At 47.1% G+C, this 26,004-nt stretch overlaps 1 protein-coding gene across 1 annotated transcript in view; it reads right to left on the bottom strand.

Annotated features, from left to right (window-relative positions):
* The window catches only part of LOC134353478 (myosin-binding protein C, cardiac-type-like), a 111,498-nt gene that overhangs the window by 31,765 nt on the left and 53,729 nt on the right, over positions 1 to 26,004 (bottom strand). Inside the window, exons 15-16 of the mRNA XM_063061481.1 lie at positions 14,005 to 14,172; positions 9,541 to 9,629 (exon numbers count right to left, since the gene is read on the bottom strand). Of these exons, the coding sequence (XP_062917551.1) occupies positions 9,541 to 9,629; positions 14,005 to 14,172 (257 nt within the window). The remainder of the gene's footprint in view (positions 1 to 9,540; positions 9,630 to 14,004; positions 14,173 to 26,004) is intronic.

Here is a 26,004-nt window from a genome sequence, read left to right as displayed (position 1 = left end):
ATACGGGTGCCCATAGCTACACCTTTAGTTTGGAGGAAGTGGGAGGAGCCAAAGGAGAAATTATTAAGAGTAAGGACTAATTCCGCTAGACAGAGCAGAGGGACTAATTAGGTCTGGAATCCAAAAAGAAGCGGAGAGCTTTGAGACCTCCCTGATGGGGGATAACTTTTTAACTTTTTCAGGTTGGCATCCATTTTTCTCTCCCTCCAAAAAGAAGATGCTAAATGCTGCTTCATAAAGTTATTTCAATTTTGTCTCTGTGTCAATCTATTCAAACTCCTAGATTTAAAGTAATTGTCACTTGATAACTTTGACCTGCATCCAATTACGTACATACCCTTTGTTTTCTTCATCACCTTAAGCAATATAAAAGGCATTAGTTTTCTCAGAATTCCAGTTCTGATGGTGGGTATTTAACCTGGAACATCACCTGTTTTCCTCCTCTCTGATGCTATTTAACCTTCCATCACTCTCTATTTCTTTATTAGAACCTCCTGGTACCTGACCAGTTTTAAAAGAGATGGCAGTGGAGGTAATGGATGCTCACATTATCTCCCAAAACTGGAGAAAATTACCACAGATTTAAGGGTGAGAGAGAAAATAGAGAACCTACTTTCCTGCCAGTAATAGTTGTGCCGATGATACAACTTCAGATGGTGACAAGGTGGCATGCAGGAGCCAGACAGATCAGCTGGTTGAGTGGTGTTGCAGCAACAATCTTGCACTCAATGATTGTAAGACCAAAAAACTGATTGTGGACTTCAGAAAGGGTAAGATGTGGGAACACACACCAGTCCTCAAAGGGTTTACAGTTTTTATTATGCATTATGTACTGCTCCCACATGACGCAAATTTCACGACATATTCCAGTGATATTGAACCTGTTTGTGATTCTATAACCGGAAAAATGGAGGAATCCATAACAAAATGGACATTTAGAAAAGTAACAAATCAGAATGAGAAGAGTCAACAAGAGATAGGAAAGTCGTGGCTAAACCCAGCAGAGAAGAAGAGGGCACCAGTGGATATGGTGTTTTGGATTTTCCGAAGTACAGTAATTTGATAATGTCTCCATGGAAATGTGGGTAATACACTACTATAGACAACGAAATGGTTATCAAAGAGGAATAAACTAGTCTTTCTCCGGCTGGGTGTCTATGACTAATGATTAGTGCTTGGGCCCCAAGTCCTCACAGTTTATATCAACAATATGGCTCAGGGGACTAAGTTCGCTGATCACACAAAATTAAGTGAGACTGTGGGAAGTGGTGAGGATTAAATAAGCTTTTAGGGGATATACTGAATGAATGGACACCAGCCCTTGAGCCACATATCTATCTTTTGATCTTATTGACCATGTGCCTAACTACACATGGCTCTGGTGATATTACCTTTGCAGTTCTGCCTTTTAGTTTGGCCAGTAGCAGCTCACATTCCTCAGCAGAATCTCTTTGGTCCTATCTATATCCAATTCCCAAGGACAAAGACAAAGGAATCTTTCTTCTTGTGTTGCTCATTCAGCAGTATCTTCAGCCCTGATACTGTTTTCAGGATTCTCGTGCTCAGCTACAGAAAACTATATTTGTCTCCCAAACTGTGCAGAACCGCATTACTACATCTTACTTCCCCAATCTGAATGGCCCCTGTACCACAACCCATACCCCTGCAGACTCTGTCCACACAGGATGCACCACCTTCAGAATTCCCCACACCTGAGTGATTGACTGTTATGTACTTACGGAAGAGAGAGAGAGAGAGAGAGAGAGAGAGAGGAGAGAGAGAGAGGAGAGAGAGAGAGACCGACCGAGAGGGAGACCGAGTGAGAGTGCGAGTAGTTCAACACAAGCACCTTGTTATTAAGAGAGACAGAGGGGCAAAGTCTGCTTTGAGATGGTGTTATGGTTTCTCTGCAGCATTTTTACACTTTTGCAAGGACACTGCCAGCTTCTGTGTTCCTGCAGAGAGAGAAGGGAGGAGCTGCTTGATGGACAGCTGGTGTTCAGCATGGTGAGATAAATAGAAGGTCAGTTGATAGACTCACAGACACATGGTTTTAGACACTGGATGAGCTTTGTGTGCCCACAGAAAGTTGGGTGTTTGGAGGATCGGTCAGGTGAATCGATCAGTGGCTCTCGCAGTGTGAAAGAGGGGTGACCAGTGGGGAGTTATTTGTGTGTCCAACCCTCGCCTGGGTAGATAATTCCAACACAGAAGAACGGCCTCCTTTTTTGTGGTCACATTCGGTGACTTTAAAGGAAGAGAAGAGGGGAGAGGAAGGTTTGAAACAGAAGAAACCTAGTGACAAAGAGGTCACTGTTAGGACTCTCTTCTCTGGTGAGGCGAGTTCCTATGCGAATACCACTTGTGTGTTACCCTTGTTTGGGTGTGGTAGTCCACTGAAGAAAGGCACCCCTGTGGCAAATCACTGTTGGAGTTATTTCATATGTCATGGAACTGGATAGGTGGCTATCACAGTTGTGTGTTTGGGGTAACCTTGTGTGGAAACTACCTGTGTGTGATAATCTTTGCCTGGGTTGGTAGTTTTACCACTTGAAGACGGTACCTCAGAGACAGATAATCCATACGTGGATTCTGTTGGAGTATCCTGTGGCTACCACTTTGGGATGACCCGTAGCTGAACTCGGGTGTGGTACCACTTGTGTTGGAAGAATATTCGTTGAAGATCACTGTCGATGATATTTCGTGTGTGGAGTGAGACAACTTTGGAGATAAAACCTACTACTATTGTTATTTTGTATTGCTGTCGTGGAATCTGTGGAATATCGACATAATTGCCTTCTCTTGACATTTACCCTGGATTACAAATATCTCTCTTTCTCTATCACTACTGAACTAAATACCACGAACTGAACTGAACTGAACTTTACTCATCACCGTAAGACTGTATCCATTTACCCCTCGGCTTGAAGAAGCTTGGTTTCTCTATTTCCACACTTATATACATATAATCTTTGCTAACCTGTTAAATATATCTGACTTTATATTACTGTATTGCATAGTTACTAATAAATAGTATTAGTTAATAGCAATACCAGATTCCAAAGTGTTTTCTATCTCTGCTGGTTCTTTAACCCGGCACCGGGGTACGTGACATTGACAAACATAATTGAATTTTTTGGTAAGGTAACAAAGACAAATGAAGTTGGCACAGCAAGGCAGGGGCGAGGGGAATGTGTGGGGCTGGTAAAGGGAAGCAAGGTAAGTAAAGGAAAGGAGTGGAGACATTGAGATTAAGTACCTAAGAGGATGCATAATGTCGACTATGTCTGCAACTAGCCAAGTTCACTCAAACCCCAGCCAGATCACCTCTTTGTGAAAAAAATAATAAAACAGCTTGCTGCGTTTTCTCCTGTGTACCTCTCTATTCCTCTTTTCTTGTTTATTCATTGAAATTTTTAATTCTTGCACTGTATTGCTGCCACTTAACAACAAATTTAATTCGCACAACATTCTGCAGAACATTCCAGAACACCAACAAAATACTGGAAGAACTCAGCTGGTCAGGCAGCATCTTTAGAAATGAATAAACAGTCAATGTTTCAGGCTGAGACCCTTCATGAGGACTGGAAAGGAAGAGGGAAGATGCCAGAATAAGAAGGAGGGGGAGGGGAAGGAGGACCATGTGGAAGGTTGAAAAGATAAAAGGTTGGAGAAAAAGGAATCTGATATGAGAGGAGAGTTGACCGTGGGAGAAAGGGAGATGAGGAGATGAAGAGGTCAGAGTGGGGAATGGGAGAAGAAGGTAAGGAGGAGCGGAAATTACCAGAAGTTGGAGAAATCAACGTTTATGCCATCGGTTTGGAGGCTACCTTGACGGAATATGAGGCGTTGGTCCTCCAGTCTGAGAGTGACCTCACTGTGGCAGAAGGAAACACCATGGGCTGGCATGTCGGAATGGGAATGGGGATAAGAATTAAAATAGTTGGCCATCAGGAAATTCTGCCTTTTGGGGATGGGATGGTGGTGCTTGACAAGGTAGTTCCGCAATCTACGTTGGGTCTCACCAGTGTAGAGGGGGCCACACTGGGAGCATTGGATACAATAGATTCACAGCAGAAGTGTTGCCTCACCTGGAAGGATGTTTAGGGCTTTGAGTGGAGGCGAGGGAGGAGGTGAATGGGCAGCTGTAGCACTCCTGCCATGTTTAGAGATAGGTGCCAGGAGAGAGATTAATGTGGAGAGACAAATAAACAAAGGAATCACAGAGGGAGCAATCCCTGCAGCAAGTGGAGAGTGGAAGAAGGTAAAGATGTGTTTGGTGGTAGGGTCCTGTTGAAGATGGTGGAAGTTGCAGAGAATGGTGTGTTGGATGTGTGTTGGATGAGGACAAGAGGAACTCTATCACTGTTAGGGTGAGGGAAAATGGGATCAGCTCAGGCACCTGGGAAATGAAGGAGATGCAGATGAGGGCAGTATCAATGTTAGAGGAAGGGAAATCACGTTCTTTGAAGAAGGAGAACATCTTTGATATCCTAGAAAGCCCCATCCTGGGAACAGATGTGATGGATGTAAAGGAATTGGGAAAAAAAGGAATGTCATTCTTACAGGAGACAGGGTTAGAAGAGACATGGTCAAGACACCCATGGGAATCAGTAGGGTTATAAATGATATCCATAGACAGTTTTGTTTCCGGAGATGGAGACAGAAGGTCGTTAAAAATGGACCAAGTGAATTTAAGGGCAGGGTGGCAGATGGAGGCAAAGTTGATGAAATTAACGAGCACAGCATGGGTGCATGAAGCAGCACCAATGCAGTTATCAATGTAGTGCAGAAAGTTGTGCAGCATTACCGGGGAAGGCTTGAAGCATGAAGTGTTCCATGTAGCCAACAATAAAATGGGCAAGCTGGGGCCCATAGGGATGCTTATGAGTTCAGAGAAAATGTGAGGAGCCAAAAGAGAAACAGTTGAGGATAAAGACCAGTTCTGCTAGACGGAGGAAGGGAACTGGTCAGGTTGGTTGTCGAGAAAGAAAGGGAGAGCTTTAAGACCTTCTTGATGGAGAATGAAAGAGTATAGGTTCTGAACTGGCTGCCCAGTCCCTATACACTTAATTTTTTAAAATATTCATTTATGTGGTTAGTTAGAGATACAGCGAGGAAGAGGCCCTCCTGGCTTAATGAGCCTCACTGCCCAGCCACCCACCTATTTAACCCTAGCCTAATCACACGACAATTACAAAGACTTACTATAACCAGGTTGTCTCTGGAATGTGGGAGGAAATCGCAACACCCGGAGGAAACACGTGCTCCTGTGAAGGATGCACAAACTTCCTGCAGACGGCATTGGAATTGAACTTCAAGCTCTGAAGCCCCAAGCTGTAATGACACTGTGCTAACTGTTACACTAATGTGGCACCCCACGTGGCAATGTATGTCAATGATAATAAAAAAACCTGATTCTGATTCTAAATACTCCACACTCTCAGTGGCCACTTTATTAGGTACACCCATACACCTGCTTGTTGATGCAAATATCTAAACAGCCAATCATGTGACAGCAACTTAATGCACAAAAGCTTGCAGACACGGTCAAAAGGTTCAGTCATTGTTCAGACCAAATATCAGAATGGGGAAAAAAATGTGATCTAAGTGACATCGACCATGGAATGATTGTTGGTGCCAGATGGGGTGATTTAAGTATCTCAGAAACTGCTGATCTGGGATTTTCACACACAATGTCCAGAATTTACCAAGAATGGTACAATAAACAAAAAACATCCAGTGAGCAGTAGTTCTGTGGCTAAAAATACCTTGTTGACGAGAGAGGTCAGATAATGCAAACACGAGGAAATCTGCAGATGCTGGAATTTCAAGCAACACACATAAAAATTGCTGGTGAACGCAGCAGGCCAGGCAGCATCTATAAGAAGAGGTACAGTCGACGTTTCGGGCCAAGACCCTTCGTCAGGACTAACTGAAGGAAGAGTTAGTAAGAGATTTGAAAGTCGGGGGGAGGGGTAGATCCAAAATGATAGGAGAAGACAGGAGGGGGAGGGATGGAGCCAAGAGCTGGACAGGTGATTGGCAAAAGGGATATGAGAGGATCATGGGACAGGAGGTCCAGGGAGAAGGAAAAAGGGGAGGGGGAAGCCCAGAGGATGGGGAAGGGGTATAGTCAGAGGGACAGAGGGAGAAAAAGGAGAGAGAGAGAGAGAGAGAGAGAGAGAGAGAGAAAGAAAGAATAAATAAATAAATAAATAAATAAAGGATGGGGTTCGAAGGGGAGGTGGGGCATTAACGGAAGTTAGATAAGTCAATATTCATGCCATCAGGTTGGAGGCTACCCATACAGAATATAAGGTGTTGTTCCTCCAACCTGAGTGTGGCTTCATCTTGACAGTAGAGGAAGCCATGGATAGACATATCAGAATGGGAATGGGACGTGGAATTAAAATGTATAGCCACTGGGAGATCCTGCTTTCTCTGGCGGACAGAGCGTAGGTGTTCAGCGAAATGGTCTCCCAGCCTGCGTCGGGTCTCGCCAATATATAGAAGGCCACATCGGGAGCACCGGACACACTGCTCCCTCACCAGCAGTCAGGGCTACACATGCCCTTACACTTCCTCCCTCACCACCACTCAGGACCCCAGACAGTCCTTCCAGGTGAGGCGACACTTCACCTGGGGTGATATACTGCGTCCGGTGCTCTCTATTGGCTATTGGCAATGAGTGATAACAAATGTGATTCTGTTGGGGCCTCCTGGCTTGAGATTCATTAGCCAGAGGGAAGGTCCTGCCAAGCCTTTTAATAGTTTTATAGTTCTGAAAGAGACTTCCCTTTGTGCTTCTATACTCTGGAGAATACAATTCCAGTCTATTCAGTTTTTCACACAGTAGATCATCAGTTGAACCAGTTTGGTGAACTCTTGTGTCCTTCTATGAACCAAATGTATCTTTACTTAGCTGAGAAACTATAAATTGTGAACAATACTCCAGGTGTTGGACTCAGTACAACTGTTCCCTATTACCTTTCACCAGTCATCAACCCTCTTGTTGTAAATATTAACATTTGCCTTCCTAATCACATTACATCTTCATGTTGGCCCTCAGTACCTCGTGCACGAACACACCAAGAACCGTATGAACATCAACACTACCAAATCACCTATTTAACAAATACTCTGCTGTTCTGTTTTACTCACACCCCACCCCTCCCCACAGTGTGACACTCCCTCAGTACCACCCCTCCCACAGTGTGACCCTCCCTCAGTACCACCCCCTCCCACAGTGTGACCCTCCCTCAGTACCACCCTCCCACAGTGTGACGCTCTCTCAGTACCACCCTCCCAGTGTGACCCTCCCTCAGTACCACCCCTCCCACAGTGTGACCCTCCTTAAGTACCACCCTCCCACAGTGTGACACTCCCTCAGTACCACCCGTCCCACAGTGTGACCCTCCTTAAGTACCACCCTCCCACAGTGTGACACTCCCTCAGTACCACCCTCCCACAGTGTGACCCTCCCTCAGTACCACCCTCCCACATTGTGACCCTCCCTCAGTACCATCCTCAGGACACCAGCTCTGTTCATTGTTCTCCCAGTGGGAGTTCTCTCCAGACCTGCCCTGGGACTGTTCCACTGCAGGTTCCTGCCAATCTCATTATGATCTCCCTACATTGCTCTTTTCCTGTTCCCTGGTATTGTTTTGCCTTGTTCTACTTCAATGCACTGTACAATGATTTGACCTGTACGAAAGGTGTAAAAAACAGATGTTTCATTGTATCTTGGAATATAGAAACATAGAAAATAGGTGCAGGAGTAGGCCATTCGGCCCTTCGAGCCTGAACCGCCATTTATTATGATCATGGCTGATCATCCAACTCAGAACCCTGTACCTGCCTTCCCTTCATACCCTCTGATCCCTTTAGCCACAAGGGCCATATCTAACTCCCTCTTAAATATAGCCAATGAACTGGCCTCAACCGTTTCCTGTGGAAGAGAATTCCACAGATTCACCACTCTCTGTGTGAAGAAGTTTTTCCTCATCTCGGTCCTAAAAGGCTTCCCCTTTATCCTTAAACTGTGACCTCTCGTTCTGGACTTCACCAATATCAGGAAGAATCTTCCTGCATCTAGCCTGTCCAATCCCTTTAGAATTTTATACGTTTCAATAAGATCCCCCCTCAATCTTCTAAATTCCAGCGAATATAAGCCTAGTCGATCCAGTCTTTCATCATATGAAAGTCCTGCCATCCCAGGAATCAATCTGGTGAACCTTCTTTGTACTCCCTCTATGGCAAGGATGTCTTTCCTCAGATTAGGGGACCTAAACTGCACACAATACTCCAGGTGTAGACTCACCAAGGCCTTGTACAACTGCATTAGTACCTCCCTGCTCCTGTACTCGAATCCTCTTACTATAAATGCCAGCATACCATTTGCCTTTTTCACCGCCTGCTGTACCTGCATGCCCACGTTCAATGACTGGTGTACAACGACACCCAGATCTCGCTGCACCTCCCCTTTTCCTAATTGGCCACCATTCAGATAATAATCTGTTTTCCTGTTTTTGCCACCAAAGTGGATAACCTCACATTTATCCATATTAACTTGCATCTGCCATGAATTTGCCCACTCACCTAACCTATCCAAGTCACCCTGCATCCTCCTCACAGCTAACGCTGCCGCCCAGCTTCGTGTCATCCGCAAACTTGGAGATGCTGCATTTATTTCCCTTGTCTAAATCATTAATATATATTGTAAACAACTGGGGTCCCAGCACTGAGCCTTGCGGTACCCCACTAGTCACCGCCTGCCATTCTGAAAAGGTCCCGTTTATTCCCACTCTTTGCTTCCTGTCTACCAACCAATTCTCTATCCACATCAATACCTTACCCCCAATATCGTGTGCTTTAAGTTTGCACTCTAATCTCCTGTGTGGGACCTTGTCAAAAGCCTTTTGAAAATCCAAATATACCACATCCACTGGTTCTCCCCATCCACTCTACTAGTTACATCCTCAAAAAGTTCTATGAGATTCATCGGACATGATTTTCCTTTCATAAATCCTCGCTGACTTTGTCCGATGATTTCACCGCTTTCCAAATGTGCTGTTATCACATCTTTATATGTGACAATAATAAACCAGGAACCAATTCCATTTCCAACACTAACACCAACACTGATGTCCGGGTTTGGTGAAGAAGATGCCAAGGCTGTGCGTCTCATGTGCTGCCACATGTAGATCAAAAGGGCCATGGACACATCACAAACCTGGAGCATGAAACACAGATGGGGACCCCCACAGGTAAACCCCCTCCCGGAGGTATCCCTGCAGCAAAGGAGAAAGACTGAGAGCTTCTTGAACATTTTGGATGGGGTTCCTGGCGGGTGAATTTCTACCCCTACCCTGCTATCACCCCTGACACCAATCGTAGGACAGAAGAGCCTGCCTGTTGTTCCCACCCCATATTAGCCCCTCCATCTCTGCCCCAAGCCACAATGCCCCCTGACCTGACACCCTTCTCCTGACCCAACCTCTTCTGCACTTTCCTCTCCACTCCACCCCCCCACCTCACCTGGAAAGGGATCATGAGGTTGACGGTCTCCCCCACCACCTTGACCAGCTTCTGCCGCAGGGCCCGCGGGAGGCAGATCCATGGCCGTTCTGGAAGGGAAAGCTGGTTTAAACCCGAGCCCACACATTGGTAGCTGATGCAGATATCAAATCAGAGAGCATGAGGAACAGCTGGATGTGAAGGGCTGAATGGTCTGCCTCCACATACTGTATGTAACTCTGTAACCTTATGAAACACTCGGAAGGTTGAGCAGCATCTGTGGGAAGGAACAACATTTCAGGTCTGCCTACAACTCTGCTCCTCTGTGCCAGTGCTGGGAGTTGCTGACACTGCCTTGGGGAGCTGGGTTAGGGTTTGTATTCAGATCCAGAGTCTCTCACACCAGAGGGACAGTCCCAGTGTGTTATGGTCTTACGGAGTCTCTGTGGCCTCAGCCTGAGATCCAGCAATCCTCTTTGAGCCTCCATGTGGGTTTGGGATGGGGCGGGGGGAGGGAATCCCTGTGTGAGATGTTGCTGGCTGGCGAATGGATCGCAGCCTTTCAGACAGGTAGTGGCAACACCGAGACTTGCAGCAAGAGCTTTCCAGTGACCCTCCCTTGTTGCTGAAAGGGTGTGGTGTTCCAAGACAGAGCTGCTTTTCAACCCTCAGGTACTTCCAAGCCTCTTTGAGAAGCATTCTGGAGAGGGGCTGAGAGGTTTTCATGCTGAAAGGCAGGCGCTAACCCCTGGCTCTGATTCAGCATGTCAGTTCCCAGACCCTGCTCCCTCCTCACTAACATATTACAGCAGCTGAGAGGAAACAGGACTCTCAGCAGGTCAGGCAGCAGAGGGACATATCATTAGCATTTTATTCTCGGTCTGAGCTCTTACACCTGAGAAAGGTGATATTTTTAATTCTCAGAACTGAATCCTGAACACTATTCCCCTCTCCACAGACTCTGCCTGACCTACTCAGTGTTCCCAGGATTCTCGGTTTTTATTTTGGGTTTCCAGCACATGCAGCTTTTCAATATTTTTGATCCAAGAGATCTGAGGAGTGAGTGACAGGTGTTCCCCAGTAACAATGTTCCCCAGTCACAGGTGTTCCCCAGAAATAACGTTCCCCAGTAACAATGTTCCCCAGTGACAGGTGTTCCCCAGATATGGGTGTTCCCCAGTAACAACGTTCCCCACTGACAGGTGTTCCCCAGTAACAATGTTCCCCAGTCACAGGTGTTCCCCAGTAACAATGTTCCCCAGTCACAGGTGTTCCCCAGAAATAACGTTCCCCAGTAACAATGTTCCCCAGTCACAGGTGTTCCCCAGTAACAACATTCCCCAGTGACAGGTGTTCCCCAGTAACAATGTTCCCCAGTCACAGGTGTTCCCCAGTAACAATGTTCCCCAGTCACAGGTGTTCCCCAGAAATAACGTTCCCCAGTAACAACGTTCCCCAGTCACAGGTGTTCCCCAGTAACAACATTCCCCAGTGACAGGTGTTCCCCAGTAACAATGTTCCCCAGTCACAGGTGTTCCCCAGTAACAATGTTCCCCAGTCACAGGTGTTCCCCAGAAATAACGTTCCCCAGTAACAATGTTCCCCAGTCACAGGTGTTCCCCAGAAATAACGTTCCCCAGTAACAATGTTCCCCAGTCACAGGTGTTCCCCAGTAACAACATTCCCCAGTGACAGGTGTTCCCCAGATATGGGTGTTCCCCAGTAACAATGTTCCCCAGTCACAGGTGTTCCCCAGTAACAGGTGTTCCCCAGTAACAATGTTCCCTAGAGACAGGTGTTCCCCAGTACCAATCTTCCCCAGGTATGGGTGTTCCCCAGTAACAATGTTCCCCAGTGACAGGTGTTCCCCAGTAACAGGTGTTCCCCAGTAACAATGTTCCCTAGAGACAGGTGTTCCCCAGTACCAATCTTCCCCAGGTATGGGTGTTCCCCAGTAACAATGTTCCCCAGTGACAGGTGTTCCCCAGTAACAATGTTCCCCCATGACAGGTGTTCCCCAGATATGGGTGTTCCCCAGTACCAATCTTCCCTAGGTATGGGTGTTCCTCAGTAACAATGATCCCCAGTGACGGGTGTTCTCCAGTAACAATGTTTCCCAGTGATGGGTGTTCCCCAGTAACAATGTTTTCTAGTGATAGGCGTTCCCCAGTGACAGGCATTCCCCAGTGACAATGTTCCCCACTGACTATGTTCCACAGAGATGGGTGTTCCCCAGTGACAGTGTTCCCCAGTGACGGGCGATCCCCAGTAACAATGTTTCCTAGTAACAGGCATTCCCTAGTGACAGCCGTTCCCCAGTGACAATGCTTCCTAGTGACAGGCATTGCCCAGTGATGGTGCTCCCCAGTGACAGGTGTTCCCCCCAGTGGCGGGCATTCCCCACCCCAGTGATGGTGCTCCCCAGTGACAGTGTTTCCTAGTGGCAGGCATTCCCCCAGTGATGGTGTTCCCCAGTGACGGGTATTCCCCAGTGATGGTGTTCCCCAGTGACGTGATGGCATTCCCCAGTAACAATCTTTCCTAGTGACAGGCATTCTCCAGTGGCGGTGTTCCCCATGATGGGCATTCCCCAGTAACAATGTGTCCAAGTGACAGGCATTGCCCAGTGATGGTGCTCCCCAGTGACAGGTGTTCCCCAGTGGCGGGCATTCCCCAGTGATGGTGTACCCCAGTGACAGTGTTTCCTAGTGGCAGGCATTCCCCAGTGATGGTGTTCCCCAGTGACGGGTATTCCCCAGTGATGGTGTTCCCCAGTGACGTGATGGCATTCCCCAGTAACAATCTTTCCTAGTGACAGGCATTCTCCAGTGACGGTGTTCCCCAGTAACAATGTTTCCTTGTGACAGACATTCCCCAGTAACAATGTTTCCTAGTGACAGGCATTCTCCAGTGACGGTGTTCCCCAGTAACAATGTTCCCCAGTCACAGGTGTTCCCCAGAAATAACGTTCCCCAGTAACAATGTTCCCCAGTCACAGGTGTTCCCCAGAAATAACGTTCCCCAGTAACAATGTTCCCCAGTCACAGGTGTTCCCCAGTAACAACATTCCCCAGTGACAGGTGTTCCCCAGATATGGGTGTTCCCCAGTAACAATGTTCCCCAGTCACAGGTGTTCCCCAGTAACAGGTGTTCCCCAGTAACAATGTTCCCTAGAGACAGGTGTTCCCCAGTACCAATCTTCCCCAGGTATGGGTGTTCCCCAGTAACAATGTTCCCCAGTGACAGGTGTTCCCCAGTAACAGGTGTTCCCCAGTAACAATGTTCCCTAGAGACAGGTGTTCCCCAGTACCAATCTTCCCCAGGTATGGGTGTTCCCCAGTAACAATGTTCCCCAGTGACAGGTGTTCCCCAGTAACAATGTTCCCCCATGACAGGTGTTCCCCAGATATGGGTGTTCCCCAGTACCAATCTTCCCTAGGTATGGGTGTTCCTCAGTAACAATGATCCCCAGTGACGGGTGTTCTCCAGTAACAATGTTTCCCAGTGATGGGTGTTCCCCAGTAACAATGTTTTCTAGTGATAGGCGTTCCCCAGTGACAGGCATTCCCCAGTGACAATGTTCCCCACTGACTATGTTCCACAGAGATGGGTGTTCCCCAGTGACAGTGTTCCCCAGTGACGGGCGATCCCCAGTAACAATGTTTCCTAGTAACAGGCATTCCCTAGTGACAGCCGTTCCCCAGTGACAATGCTTCCTAGTGACAGGCATTGCCCAGTGATGGTGCTCCCCAGTGACAGGTGTTCCCCAGTGGCGGGCATTCCCCAGTGATGGTGCTCCCCAGTGACAGTGTTTCCTAGTGGCAGGCATTCCCCAGTGATGGTGTTCCCCAGTGACGGGTATTCCCCAGTGATGGTGTTCCCCAGTGACGTGATGGCATTCCCCAGTAACAATCTTTCCTAGTGACAGGCATTCTCCAGTGGCGGTGTTCCCCATGATGGGCATTCCCCAGTAACAATGTGTCCAAGTGACAGGCATTGCCCAGTGATGGTGCTCCCCAGTGACAGGTGTTCCCCAGTGGCGGGCATTCCCCAGTGATGGTGTACCCCAGTGACAGTGTTTCCTAGTGGCAGGCATTCCCCAGTGATGGTGTTCCCCAGTGACGGGTATTCCCCAGTGATGGTGTTCCCCAGTGACGTGATGGCATTCCCCAGTAACAATCTTTCCTAGTGACAGGCATTCTCCAGTGACGGTGTTCCCCAGTAACAATGTTTCCTTGTGACAGACATTCCCCAGTAACAATGTTTCCTAGTGACAGGCATTCTCCAGTGACGGTGTTCCCCAGTAACAATGTTTCCTTGTGACAGACATTCCCCAGTAACAATGTTTCCTAGTGACAGGCATTCCCCAGTGAATAGGTGTTCCCCAGTGACAGGAGTTCCCCTGGAGATGGGTGTTTCTGGGTGAGGTGCTCCCCATTGACAGGCAGTACCAAGGTGAGGGGTGTTTCTGGAGCTGATACTTACCAATAATCTCCCTGATGGTGACAGGCTGGGCAAGGGTTGCTGCCTCACTCATTCCCGCCATGTTGGCTGCTCTCACCCGGAAGTGTAGCTTCTCCCCCGTCGGCAGATTGTGACAGACGATGGAAGTGCGATCAGTTAAACCCTGCTGAGCTGGTACCCAGTCATCAGCTGGGGTGGGGAAGGGACAGAGGGATGGAATTAGACTGACGGAAGGTCAGAGAATCTCAGGCAGACCGGTGAAGGGGAGAAACAGGCAGGGAGAATAATAGAACATTATTCTCATACATACTCTACATTATGTAGATAGAAATCTACAGCACATTACAGGCCCTTCGGCCCATAATGTTGTGCCGACCATGTAACCTACTCTAGAAACTGCCTAGAATTTCCCTACCACATAGCCCTCTATTTTTCTAAGCTCCATGTATCTATCGAGGAGTGTCTTAAAAGACCCTATTGTATCAGCTTCCACCACCGCTGCCGGCAGCCCATTCCATGCACTCACCACTCTCTGCATGGAAAACTTACCCCGGACATCTCCTCTGTACCTACTTTCAAGCACCTTAAAACTATGCCCTCTTGTGCTAGCCATTTCAGCTCTGAGAAAAAGCCTCTGACTATCCACACAATCAATGCCTCTCATCATCTTATACGCCTCTATCAGGTCACCTCTCATCCTCCATCGCTCCAAGGAGAAAAGGCCGAGTTCACGCAACCTATTCTCATAAGGCAGCGGTCCCCAACCACCGGGCCGCTACCGGGCCAAGAGAAAAGGCCGAGTTCACGCAACCTATTCTCATAAAGCAGCGGTCCCCAACCACCGGGCCGCTACCGGGCCAAGAGGAAACGATATGTTTCGGCGATAGGAGTCAGCTGCACCTTTTCCCATTCCCTGTCACCCCCAAATGTTGAGCTTGAACGCATGCGCGGTCATTACGCACACGTCATCCATGCCAGCGCGGGAAAGAGATCAACTCCCAGCTTGCAAATGACGGCGGGCAGAAAAGTATGTTTGACATAACATCTCTGCCGGCATTCTGGATCAAAGTCAAGGCTGAATATCCTGAGATAGCCACGAAAGCACTGAAAACGTTGCTATCTCTGCAATGAAAGGAACCAAAACTAAATTGCGGAATAGACTGACATAAGGAACCCCGTTCGAGTATCGCTGTCTCCCGTCACCCCGCGATAGGATTATCTTGTTGCAGGAAAACAAGCCCAGGGCTCCCACTGATTCAGCAATATTGGTGTGTTGCAATGATTTTATATGTTCATATGGGGAAAATATATGCTGTGTGTTTAATATCCAAACGTTACTTAAAATGTTATGATGCTATTGACTTATATAACCATATAACAATTACAGCACGGAAACAGGCGATCTCTGCCCTTCTAGTTCGTGCCGAACGCTACTATCACCTAGTCCCACCGACCTGCACTCAGCCCATAACCCTCCATTCCTTTCCTGTCCATATACCTATCCATTTTTTCTTTATATGATCATATCGAACCTGCCTCTACCACTTCTATTGGAACTTCGTCCCACACTTATTTCAAGCTCCCCTGATAATTGACTTATCTCTATATTCATGCGAGGAAATATGCGCAGTGTTTAATATTAAATTCGTTAGATAAACCCTTTTAGAAATGAAATTGAGTATATTAGCCACTTATCACCTGTATTCTGGTCGTGATTAACACCCCTCCCCCGAACAGAATCGCTAAAATCAATTTGTAAGGGGGGGGGAGGGGAATCGGCACGTACATGCATGCGCACTCAGGTGCCCGCGCAAGGCTTCATGGTCATTGTAGTCTTACTCTGGGTAAACAACGAATTTGACTGCTACTCTCGTCCGATGGCAACCCTACCCCCCCACCCCCCTGGTCGACCGGCCCGCAAGAATATTGTCAATATTGAACCGGTCCGTAATTCAAAGAAGGTTGGGGACCCCTGTCATAAGGCATACTCTCCAATCCAGGCAACATCCTTGTAAACAACAGGAATTCTGCAGATGCTGGAAATTCAAGCAACATACATCAAAGTTGCTGGTGAACGCAGCAGGCCAAGCAGCATCTATAGGAAGAGGCGCAGTCGACGTTTCAGGCCGAGACCCTTCGTCAGGACTGACAAAGGGTCTCGGCCTGAAACGTCGACTGCGCCTCTTCCTATAGATGCTGCTTGGCCTGCTGCGTTCACCAGCAACTTTGATGTATGTTGCTTGAACATCCTTGTAAATCTCCTCTGCACTGTTGCTATAGTTTCCACATCCTTCCTGTAGTGAGGCAACCAGAACTGAGCACAGTATTCCAAGTGGGGTCTAACTAAGGTCTTATATAGCTGTAACATTACCTCACGGCTCTTGAACTCAATCCCACCGTTGATGAAGGCCGACACACCATACGTCTTCTTAACAACACTGTCAACCTGTACAGCAGCTTTGAGTTTCCTATGGACACGGACCCCAAGATCTCTCTGATTCTCCACACTGCCAAGAGTCTTGCCAATAATACGATATTCTGTCTTCAAATTTGACCTACCATAAATGAACCACTTCACACTTATCTGGGTTGAAATCCATCTGCCACTTCTTATGCCAGTTTTGCATCCTATCAGTGCTCTGCTGTAACCTCTGACAGCCCTCCACACTATCCACAACACCCCCAACCTTTGTGTCATCAGCAAATTTACTAACCCATCCCTCCACTTCCTCATCCAAGTCATTTATAAAGATCACGAAGAGTGGGGGTCCCAGAACAGATCCCTGAGGCACACCACTGGTCACTGACCTCCATGCAGAATATGACACGTCTACAACCACTCATTGCTTTCTGTGGGCAAGGCAATTCTGGATCCACAAAGCAAGGTCCCCGTGGATCCCATGCCTCCTTACTTTCTCAATCAGCCTTGCATGGGGTACCTTATCAAATGCCTTGCTGAAATCCATTTACACTACACCTACTGCTCTACCTTCATCAATGTGTTCAGTCACATCCTCAAAAAATTCAATCAGGCACGTAAGGCACGACCTGCCTTTGACAAAGCCATGCTGACTATTCCTAATCATATTATGCCTCTCCAAACGTTCATAAATCCTGCCTCTCAGGATCTTCTCCAGCAATTTATCAGCCACTGAAGTCACTGGTCTATAATTTCCTGGGCTATCTCTACTCCCTTTCTTGAATAAGGGAACAACATCTGCAACCCTCCAATCCTCTGGAACCTCTCCCATCCACACTGATGATGCAAAGATCATTGCCAGACGCTCAGCAGTCTCCTTCCCCGCCTCCCACAGTAGTCTGGGGTACATCTCATCCAGTCCTGGCGACTTATCCAACTTGATGATTTCCATCCCTAAAATCGCCAAGTTCCTTTTCCATAGTGAATATTGAAGCAAAGTATTCATTAAGTCTCTCTGCTATCTCCTCCAGTTCCATAGACACTTTTCCACTGTCACACTTGATTGGTCCTATTCTCTCATGTCTTCTCCTCTTGCTCTTTACATACTTGTAGAATGCCTTGGGGTTTTCCTTAATCCAACTTGCCAAAGTCTTCTCATGGCCCCGTTTGGCTCTCCTAATTTCAATCTTAAGCTCGTTCCTGCTAGCCTCATAATCTTCTAGATCTCTATCATTACCTCGTTTTTTGAACCTTTCATAAGCTTCTTTTTTCTTCTTGACTAGATTTTCAACAGCCTTTGTACACCATGGTTCCTGTACCCTACCATCCTTTCCCTGTCTCATTGGAACCGTACCTATGCAAAACGCCATGCAAATATGCCCTGAACATTTGCCACATTTCTGCCATACATTTCCCAATTAGTGCCTCCAAGTTCCTGCCTGATAGCTTCATATTTCCCCTTACTCTAATTAAACACTTTCCTAACTTGTCTGTTCCTATCCCTCTCCAATGCTATGGTAAAGGAGATAGAATTGTGATCACTATCTGCAAGATGCTCTCCCACTGAGAGACTTGACTCCTGACCAGGTTCATTTCCCAATACCAGATCAAGTACAAGCCAGCTGGTGGTGTAGTAGCATCAGCGCCGGACTTCAGAGCGAAGGCGCCCAATTTCAAATCCAGCCGACTCCCTTGCACACTTTCCATCCGTGCTGGGTTGAGCATCGAGCTAGTAACTCGGCCTCGTAAAAATAAGAAAGCCTGCTTAAAAAAATGCTGTCATGATGGTGTCCCAATGACTCTGCTCGGAGTTAAGGGCTTAAAAAAAAAGATCAAGTACAGTCCTTCCTCTTGTAGGCTTATCTACATATTGCATCAGGAAACCTTCCTGAACACACCTAACAAACGCCACCCCATCTAAACCCCTTGCTTTAGGGAGATGCCAATCAATATTTGAGAAATTAAAATCTCTCACCACGACAACCCTGTTATTATTACACCTTTCCAGAATCTGCTCCTTGATGTCCCTGTTACTATTGAGTGGTCTATGAAAAACACCCAGTAGAGTTATTGACCCCTTTCTGTTCCTAACTTCCACCCACAGAAACTCCATAGACAATCCCTGCATGACTTCCTCCTTTTCTGCAGCCATGACATTATCTCTGATCAACAGGGCTATGCCCCCACCTCTTTTGCCTCCCTCCCTGTCCTTTCTGAAACATCTAAAATCTGGCATTTGAAGTAACCATTCCTGCCCCCGAGCCATCCAGGTCTCTGTAATGGTAACATCACAACTCCAAGTACTGATCCATGCTCTAAGCTCATCCATTTTGCTCATGATACTCCTTGCATTAAAATAGACACATCTCAAACCATCGGTCTGAGTGCATCCCTTCTCTATCTCCCTCTATTCTCCCTCTCACAATGTCTCCAAGCTTTCTCTATTTGTGAGCTAATAGCCCCTTCCTCAGTTTGGTTCCCACCCCCAGCAATCCTAGTTTAAACTCTCCAATAGCCTTAGCAAACCTCCCTGCCAGGATATTGGTCCCCCTGGGATTCAAGTGCAACCCATCCTTTTTGTACAGGTCACGCCTGTCCCAAAAGAGGTCCCAGTGATCGAGAAATCTGAATCCCTGCCCCCTGCTCTAATCGCTCAGCCCCACGCATTTATCCTCCACCTCACTCTTTTCCTATACTCACTGTTGCGTGGCACAGGCAGTAATCCCAAGATTACTACCTTTGAGGTCCTGCTTCTCAACTTCCTTCCTAACTCCCTGTAGTCTGCTTTCAGGACCTCCTCCCTTTTCCCACCTATGTCATTGGTACCAATATGTACCATGACCTCTGGCTGTTCTCCTTCCCACTTCAGGATATCGTGGACGCGATCTGAAACATCCTGGACCCTGCCACCTGGGAGGCAAACTACCTTCTGTGCTTCTTTCCTGCATCCACAGAATCACCTGTCTGACCCCCTAACTATGGAGTCCCCTATTACTGCTGCTTTCTTCCTTTCCCTACCCTTCTGAGCCACAGGCCAGACTGTGCCAGAGGCGCGGCCACTGTTGCTTACCCCAGGTGGGTCGTCTCCCCCAACAGCACTCAAGCAGGAGTACTGTACTTATTGTTAAGGGGGACAGCCACTGGGATATTCTCTAGCATCTGACTCCTGCCCTTCCCTCTCCCGACTGTTACCCGTCTATCTGTCTATCTCTCCTGTTTGTCTCCCAAGGCCCTGGTGTGGCCACTTGCCTGTAGATCCTCTCTATAACCTCTTCACTTTCCCTGACCAGACGAAGGTCATCGAGCTGCATCTCCAGTTCCCTAACGCGGTCCCTAAGGAGCTGCAGCTCGACGCATTTGGTGCAGATGTGGCCTTCCAGGAGGCTGAGAGTCTCCCAGACTTCCCACTTCTGACAACCAGTACAGAACACCAGCCTCACAGACATACTTCCTGTTTCTATTCTTCACTGGTAACCTACCTCACCTCGACCCATTATTGCCAAAGCCCCGTTGAACTGAAGCCCTCCTACTCTGGCTCCCTCTACTCTGTTACACGCTCTGTAAAACTGTCTCCTTTTAAACTCTTCGTGCTGGTCTAACTCACTGACATCCACATGCCTGCGCAGTCGCCCCTCGATCAAACCATTGCTCTACCTTCATTAATGTGCTTTGATACATCCTCAAAGAATTCAATCAGGCTGGTAAGGCAGGACCTGCCCTTGATAAAGCCACGCTGACTATCCCAAATCAGGATAGGCTGACTTGCCCTGAATGGGGAAAAGATGGGGAGGAAGGGATAATATAACAAAAGTAAGTGGGAATTTGGATGATTGGGAAGCTTTTATAACCCCAAAAAAGGCAATGAAAAAACCTATATGAGGGGAAGAGATGAAATATGAGGGCAGACCAGCCAATAATATAAAGCAGGATACCAAATGTTTTTTCAGTTATATAAAGAGTAAAAGGGAGGTGAGAGTTGATATTGGACCACTGGAAAATGATGCTGGTGAGGTAGTAATGGGGGTAGGGGGGGCAAAGAAATAGCAGATGAACTTAATAAGTACTTTGCATCTGACTTCATGTGGAAGACACTAGCAGGGTGCCAGTGGTCTGTGAGTGACAGGGAGCAGGAGTGAGAGTCATTTTATTATAAAGGAAAAAGTGCTTGGCAAGCTCAAAGGTTGTAAGATGGAGAAGTCACCTGGACTAGATGGACTACATCCCAGAGTCTTGAGAGAGGTTGCTGAAGAGATAACGAATGTATTGATCATGATCTTTCAAGAATCACTTGATTCTGGCATGGTCCCGGAGGAATGGACAATTGCAAATGTCACTCCACCCTTTAAGAAGGCAGGAAGGCAAAAGAAAGGAAATTATAGGCCAGTTAGCCTAAACTCAGTTTAGTTTAGTACAGTTGACGTTACTGTTTTCCTAGAGTCCTGCCGAAGTGTTTTGGCCTGAAATGTCAACTGTGTTCTTTTCCATAGATGCTGCCTGGCCTGCAGAGTTCCTCCAGCATTTTTTTAGATTATGAGGACACTCAGTCCTCGTTTATTGTCATTTAGAAATACATGCATTAAAAAATGATAAATTTTGTGTGTGTTGCCTCTGTCAGTCACCATTGAGCCTCCCTCACTCCAGGGAAAACATGGCCAGACTGCCCAATATCTCCCCACAACTAAAGCCCTCCAATCAGTCAACATCCTGGTGACTCTCCCTCTGCATTCTCTCCAGCTCGACCATATCCTTCCCATAGATTGGCAACAAGAACTCCACTCCGTGTGGCCTAACCAGTATTTTGTAACATGCAACAGGATGAGAGAAGCAGAGAGAACTGCACACATCAGGGAAGATCAGTTAGAACCAAGTAAAGAAACAAGCTACGCTGGCTGGGAACTATAACAGACTCCTAGAATATGCAGCCACTTTTGTTTACACAGTACCATTGCAAAAGTGAGTTTATAATTGTGATCTTCAACTGCGTGAGGACAGTACCCCTGTGCACACCACGACACTGCTGAGCAATAAGACAATCCTGAAATAATGCTGCCAGTATGTTCAGAGTAAAGACTGTCGTACACAGTATCACTCACCTTATGCAGAGATATGTGTATACATTCTGTGGTTAAGAAGGCATACGGTGTATTGGCCTTCACCAATCATGGGATTGAGTTCAGGAGCCAAGAGGTAATGTTAATATACAGAGATAATATATAGGACCCTGGTCAGACCCCACTTGGAGTACTGTGCTTAGTTCTGGTCACCTCACTACAGGAAGGATGTAGAAACTATAGAAAGGGTGCAGAGGAGATCCACAAGGATGTTGCCTGGATTGGGGAGCATGCCTTATGAGAATAGATTGAGTGAACTCGGCTTTTTTCCTTGGAGCGACAGAGAATGAGAGGTGACCTGATAGAGGTGTATAAGATGATGAGAGGCATTGATTATGTGGATAGTCAGAGGCTTTTTCCCAGGGCTGAAATGGCTAGCATGAGAGGGCACAGTTTTAAGGTGCTTGGAAGTAGGTACAGAGGAAATACAAGGGTAAGTTTTTTTACACAGAGACTGGTGTGTGGAATGGGCTGCCAGCGACGGTGGTGGAGGTGGATATGGTAGGGTCTTTTAAGAGACTCCTGGACACGTACATGGAGCTCAGAAAAATAGAGGGTTATGGGTAACCCTAGGTAATTTCTAAGGTAAGGACATGCTTGGCACAGCTTTGTGGGCTGAAGGGCCTGTATTGTGCTGTAGGTTTTCTATGTTTCTATGTTTCTATTCTGTGTGATGCCAGCCCATCTGACAGTGACTGGTTTTCATTATAATGCTGCATAGTATTTTCCTGCCTTACTATTGGACTAGTAATTAGGTACCAAGTTAAACATTCAAGCACTATTAATGCCCAGTTATGTCCACACAGCTCTTTGACTAGCGTTGGCAGTTTAAGTCTGTGTCCACTGACTTGGACAGGACCATCCCATTAGATACTCATCCTGGGTGAGCTTCCAAACATTTCACAATATCACAGTGAGCAGGAGTATCCATATAGTCTGAGAGTGATTCTGCAATACCACAGGTATGTAAATTTACTAACTGGGAACATGAGATGAGCTTAGGCTGTCATGATACAGGTTGCAATTTACGAACATGTGCACAACTCTTCGAGTGACAACTTGTAATGATCTAGAAGTTAACAGCATGAGTTGGTGCTCTCTGATGTCAGATGTAACAGTGTTCACTCTGAAACCTCAGCTTTGTATATGATGAGCATCATCTGGTTTGCACATCAGACTCTGTCCGACCGTGAGCAGTATATGTAGGAGGGTAAACTGAAATCCAAAAGGCAATCTAATAATGAGCAGATTGAAAATCAGTGTACTATTGATTAGTGTGAAATGCACTGTGTGTGTACACTGGTACGTCAATCCTGCTCAAAGAGTGTAACCTCCTGGACACTGACTCCAGATACTGTATGCACGCACATATTTGTGTGTGCTTGCCTACATACAGACTGTAAAAGCTTTTATAGATATGTAAAAAGGAAAAGACTGGTAAAGACAAATGTAGGTCCCCTGCAGACAGAAACAGGTGAATTGATTATGGGGAGCAAGGACATGGCAGACCGATTGAATAATTACTTTGGTTCTGTCTTCACTAAGGAGGACATAAATAATCTTCCAGAAATAGTAGGGGACAGAGGGTCCAGTGAGATGGAGGAACTGAGCGAAATGCATGTTAGTAGGGAAGTGGTGTTAGGTAAATTGAAGGGATTGAAGGCAGATAAATCCCCAGGACCAGATGGTCTGCATCCCAGAGTGCTTAAGGAAGTAGCCCAAGAAATAGTGGATGCATTAGTGATAATTTTTCAAAACTCGTTAGATTCTGGACTAGTTCCTGAGGATTGGAGGGTGGCTAATGTAACTCCACTTTTTAAAAAAGGAGGGAGAGAGAAACCGGGGAATTATAGACCGGTTAGCCTAACGTCGGTGGTGGGGAAACTGCTGGAGTCAGTTATCAAGGATGTGATAACAGCACATTTGGAAAGCGGTGAAATGATCGGACAAAGTCAGCATGGATTTGTGAAAGGAAAATCATGTCTGACGAATCTCATAGAATTTTCTGAGGATGTAACTAGTAGAGTGGATAGGGGAGAACCAGTGGATGTGGTATATTTGGATTTTCAAAAGGCTTTTGACAAGGTCCCACACAGGAGATTAGTGTGCAAACTTAAAGCACACGGTATCGGGGGTAAGGTATTGGTGTGGGTGGAGAATTGGTTAGCAGACAGGAAGCAAAGAGTGGGAATAAACGGGACCTTTTCAGAATGGCAGGCGGTGACTAGTGGGGTACCGCAAGGCTCAGTGCTGGGACCCCAGTTGTTTACAATATATATTAATGACCTGGATGAGGGAATTAAATGCAGCATCTCCAAGTTTGCGGATGACACGAAGCTGGGTGGCAGTGTTAGCTGTGAGGAGGATGCTAAGAGGATGCAGGGTGACTTGGATAGGTTGGGTGAGTGGGCAAATTCATGGCAGATGCAATTTAATGTGGATAAATGTGAAGTTATCCACTTTGGTGGCAAAAATAGGAAAACAGATTATTATCTGAATGGTGGCCGATTAGGAAAAGGGGAGGTGCAACGAGACCTGGGTGTCATTATACACCAGTCATTGAAAGTGGGCATGCAGGTACAGCAGGCAGTGAAAAAGGCGAATGGTATGCTGGCATTTATAGCGAGAGGATTCGAGTACAGGAGCAGGGAGGTACTACTGCAGTTGTACAAGGCCTTGGTGAGACCACACCTGGAGTATTGTGTGCAGTTTTGGTCCCCTAATCTGAGGAAAGACATCTTTGCCATAGAGGGAGTACAAAGAAGGTTCACCAGATTGATTCCTGGGATGGCAGGACTTTCATATGAAGGACTGGATGAACTGGGCTTGTACTCGTTGGAATTTAGAAGATTGAGAGGGGATCTGATTGAAACGTATAAAATCCTAAAGGGATTGGACAGGCTAGATGCAGGAAGATTGTTCCCGATGTTGGGGAAGTCCAGAACGAGGGGCCACAGTTTGAGGATAGAGGGGAAGCCTTTTAGGACCGAGATTAGGAAAAACTTCTTCACACAGAGAGTGGTGAATCTGTGGAATTCTCTGCCACAGGAAACAGTTGAGGCCAGTTCATTGGCTATATTTAAGAGGGAGTTAGATATGGCCCTTGTGGCTACAGGGATCAGGGGGTATGGAGGGAAGGCTGGGGCAGGGTTCTGAGTTGGATGATCAGCCATGATCATAATAAATGGCGGTGCAGGCTCAAAGGGCCGAATGGCTTACTCCTGCACCTATTTTCTATGTTTCTATGTAATAATGTGTGTATCTAAATGTGTACATGTATGTGTCTGTGTCTATGTACCTCTCTGTGTGCTTTGTCTGTGTATCTCCTAAAGTGCGTGGCACTGTGTGTGCATAATGGATGTGTGCCTGTGATCATGTACATGTGTCTGTGTATGTCTCTGACCCTCAACTCAAGAGCCCCTCAGGGCTGTGTCCTAAGCCCCCTCCTTTACTCTCTGTACACCCATGACTGTGTTGCCACCCACAGCTCCAATCTGCTAATTAAATTTGCTGACGACACTACACTGATTGGCCTAATCTCAAATAATAATGAGGCAGCCTACAGAGAAGAAATCATCACCCTGACACAGTGGTGTCAAGAAAACAACCTCTCCCCCAATGTCGCAAAAACAAAGGAGCTGGTTGTGGACTACAGGAGGAATGGAGACAGGCTCATCCCTATTGAAATCAATGGATCTGGAGTTGAGAGGGTGAACAGCTTTAAGTTCCTTGGCATACACATCACTGAGGATCTCATGTGGTCTGTACATACCGGTTGTGTGGTAAAAAAGGCAAAACAGTGTCTCTTTCACCTCAAACGGTTGAAGATGTCATGGTCCGGTCTGTGAAGTCCGCATTCCGGTTCACGGTCCGGTCCATCGATCCTTATTCCAGGTTTTCCTGTTTTCCTTTGTCCTGTGTGTGCCTTAATTAAGGCACATGATTCTCATCTTGGGCTGGCTACATAAACAGCTCCTGGATTCAGCTTCAGTTGCTGGACTGTTCCCTTCCCTCCCCTTCCCCTTCCTTCTGAAGACCTTCCTGCAGCCTTCGCCTGAAGCCCTGTCTGCAGCCTTCGCCTGAAGCCCTGTCTGCAGCCTTCGCCTGAAGCCCTGTCTGCAGCCTTCGCCTGAAGCCCTTCCTGCAGCCTTCGCCTGAAGCCCTTCCTGCAGCCTTCGCCTGAAGCCCTTCCTGCAACCTTCACCTGAAACCCTGTCTGCAACCTTCGCCTGAAGCCCTGCCTGAAGCCCTTCCTGCAGCCTTCGCCTGAAGCCCTTCCTGAAGCCCTTCCTGCAGCCTTCGCCTGAAGCCCTTCCTGCAGCCTTCGCCTGAAGCCCTTCCTGCAGCCTTCGCCTGAAGCCCTTCCTGCAGCCTTCGCCTGAAGCCCTGTCTGCAGCCTTCGCCTGAAGCCCTGTCTGCAGCCTTCGCCTGAAGCCCTGTCTGCAGCCTTCGCCTGAAGCCCTTCCTGCAGCCTTCGCCTGAAGCCCTTCC

Source organism: Mobula hypostoma, chromosome 11 (assembly GCF_963921235.1).
Source record: "Mobula hypostoma chromosome 11, sMobHyp1.1, whole genome shotgun sequence".
In the NCBI taxonomy this organism is placed as follows: domain Eukaryota; kingdom Metazoa; phylum Chordata; class Chondrichthyes; order Myliobatiformes; family Myliobatidae; genus Mobula; species Mobula hypostoma.
This window is presented reverse-complemented; position numbering and strand designations above follow the sequence as displayed.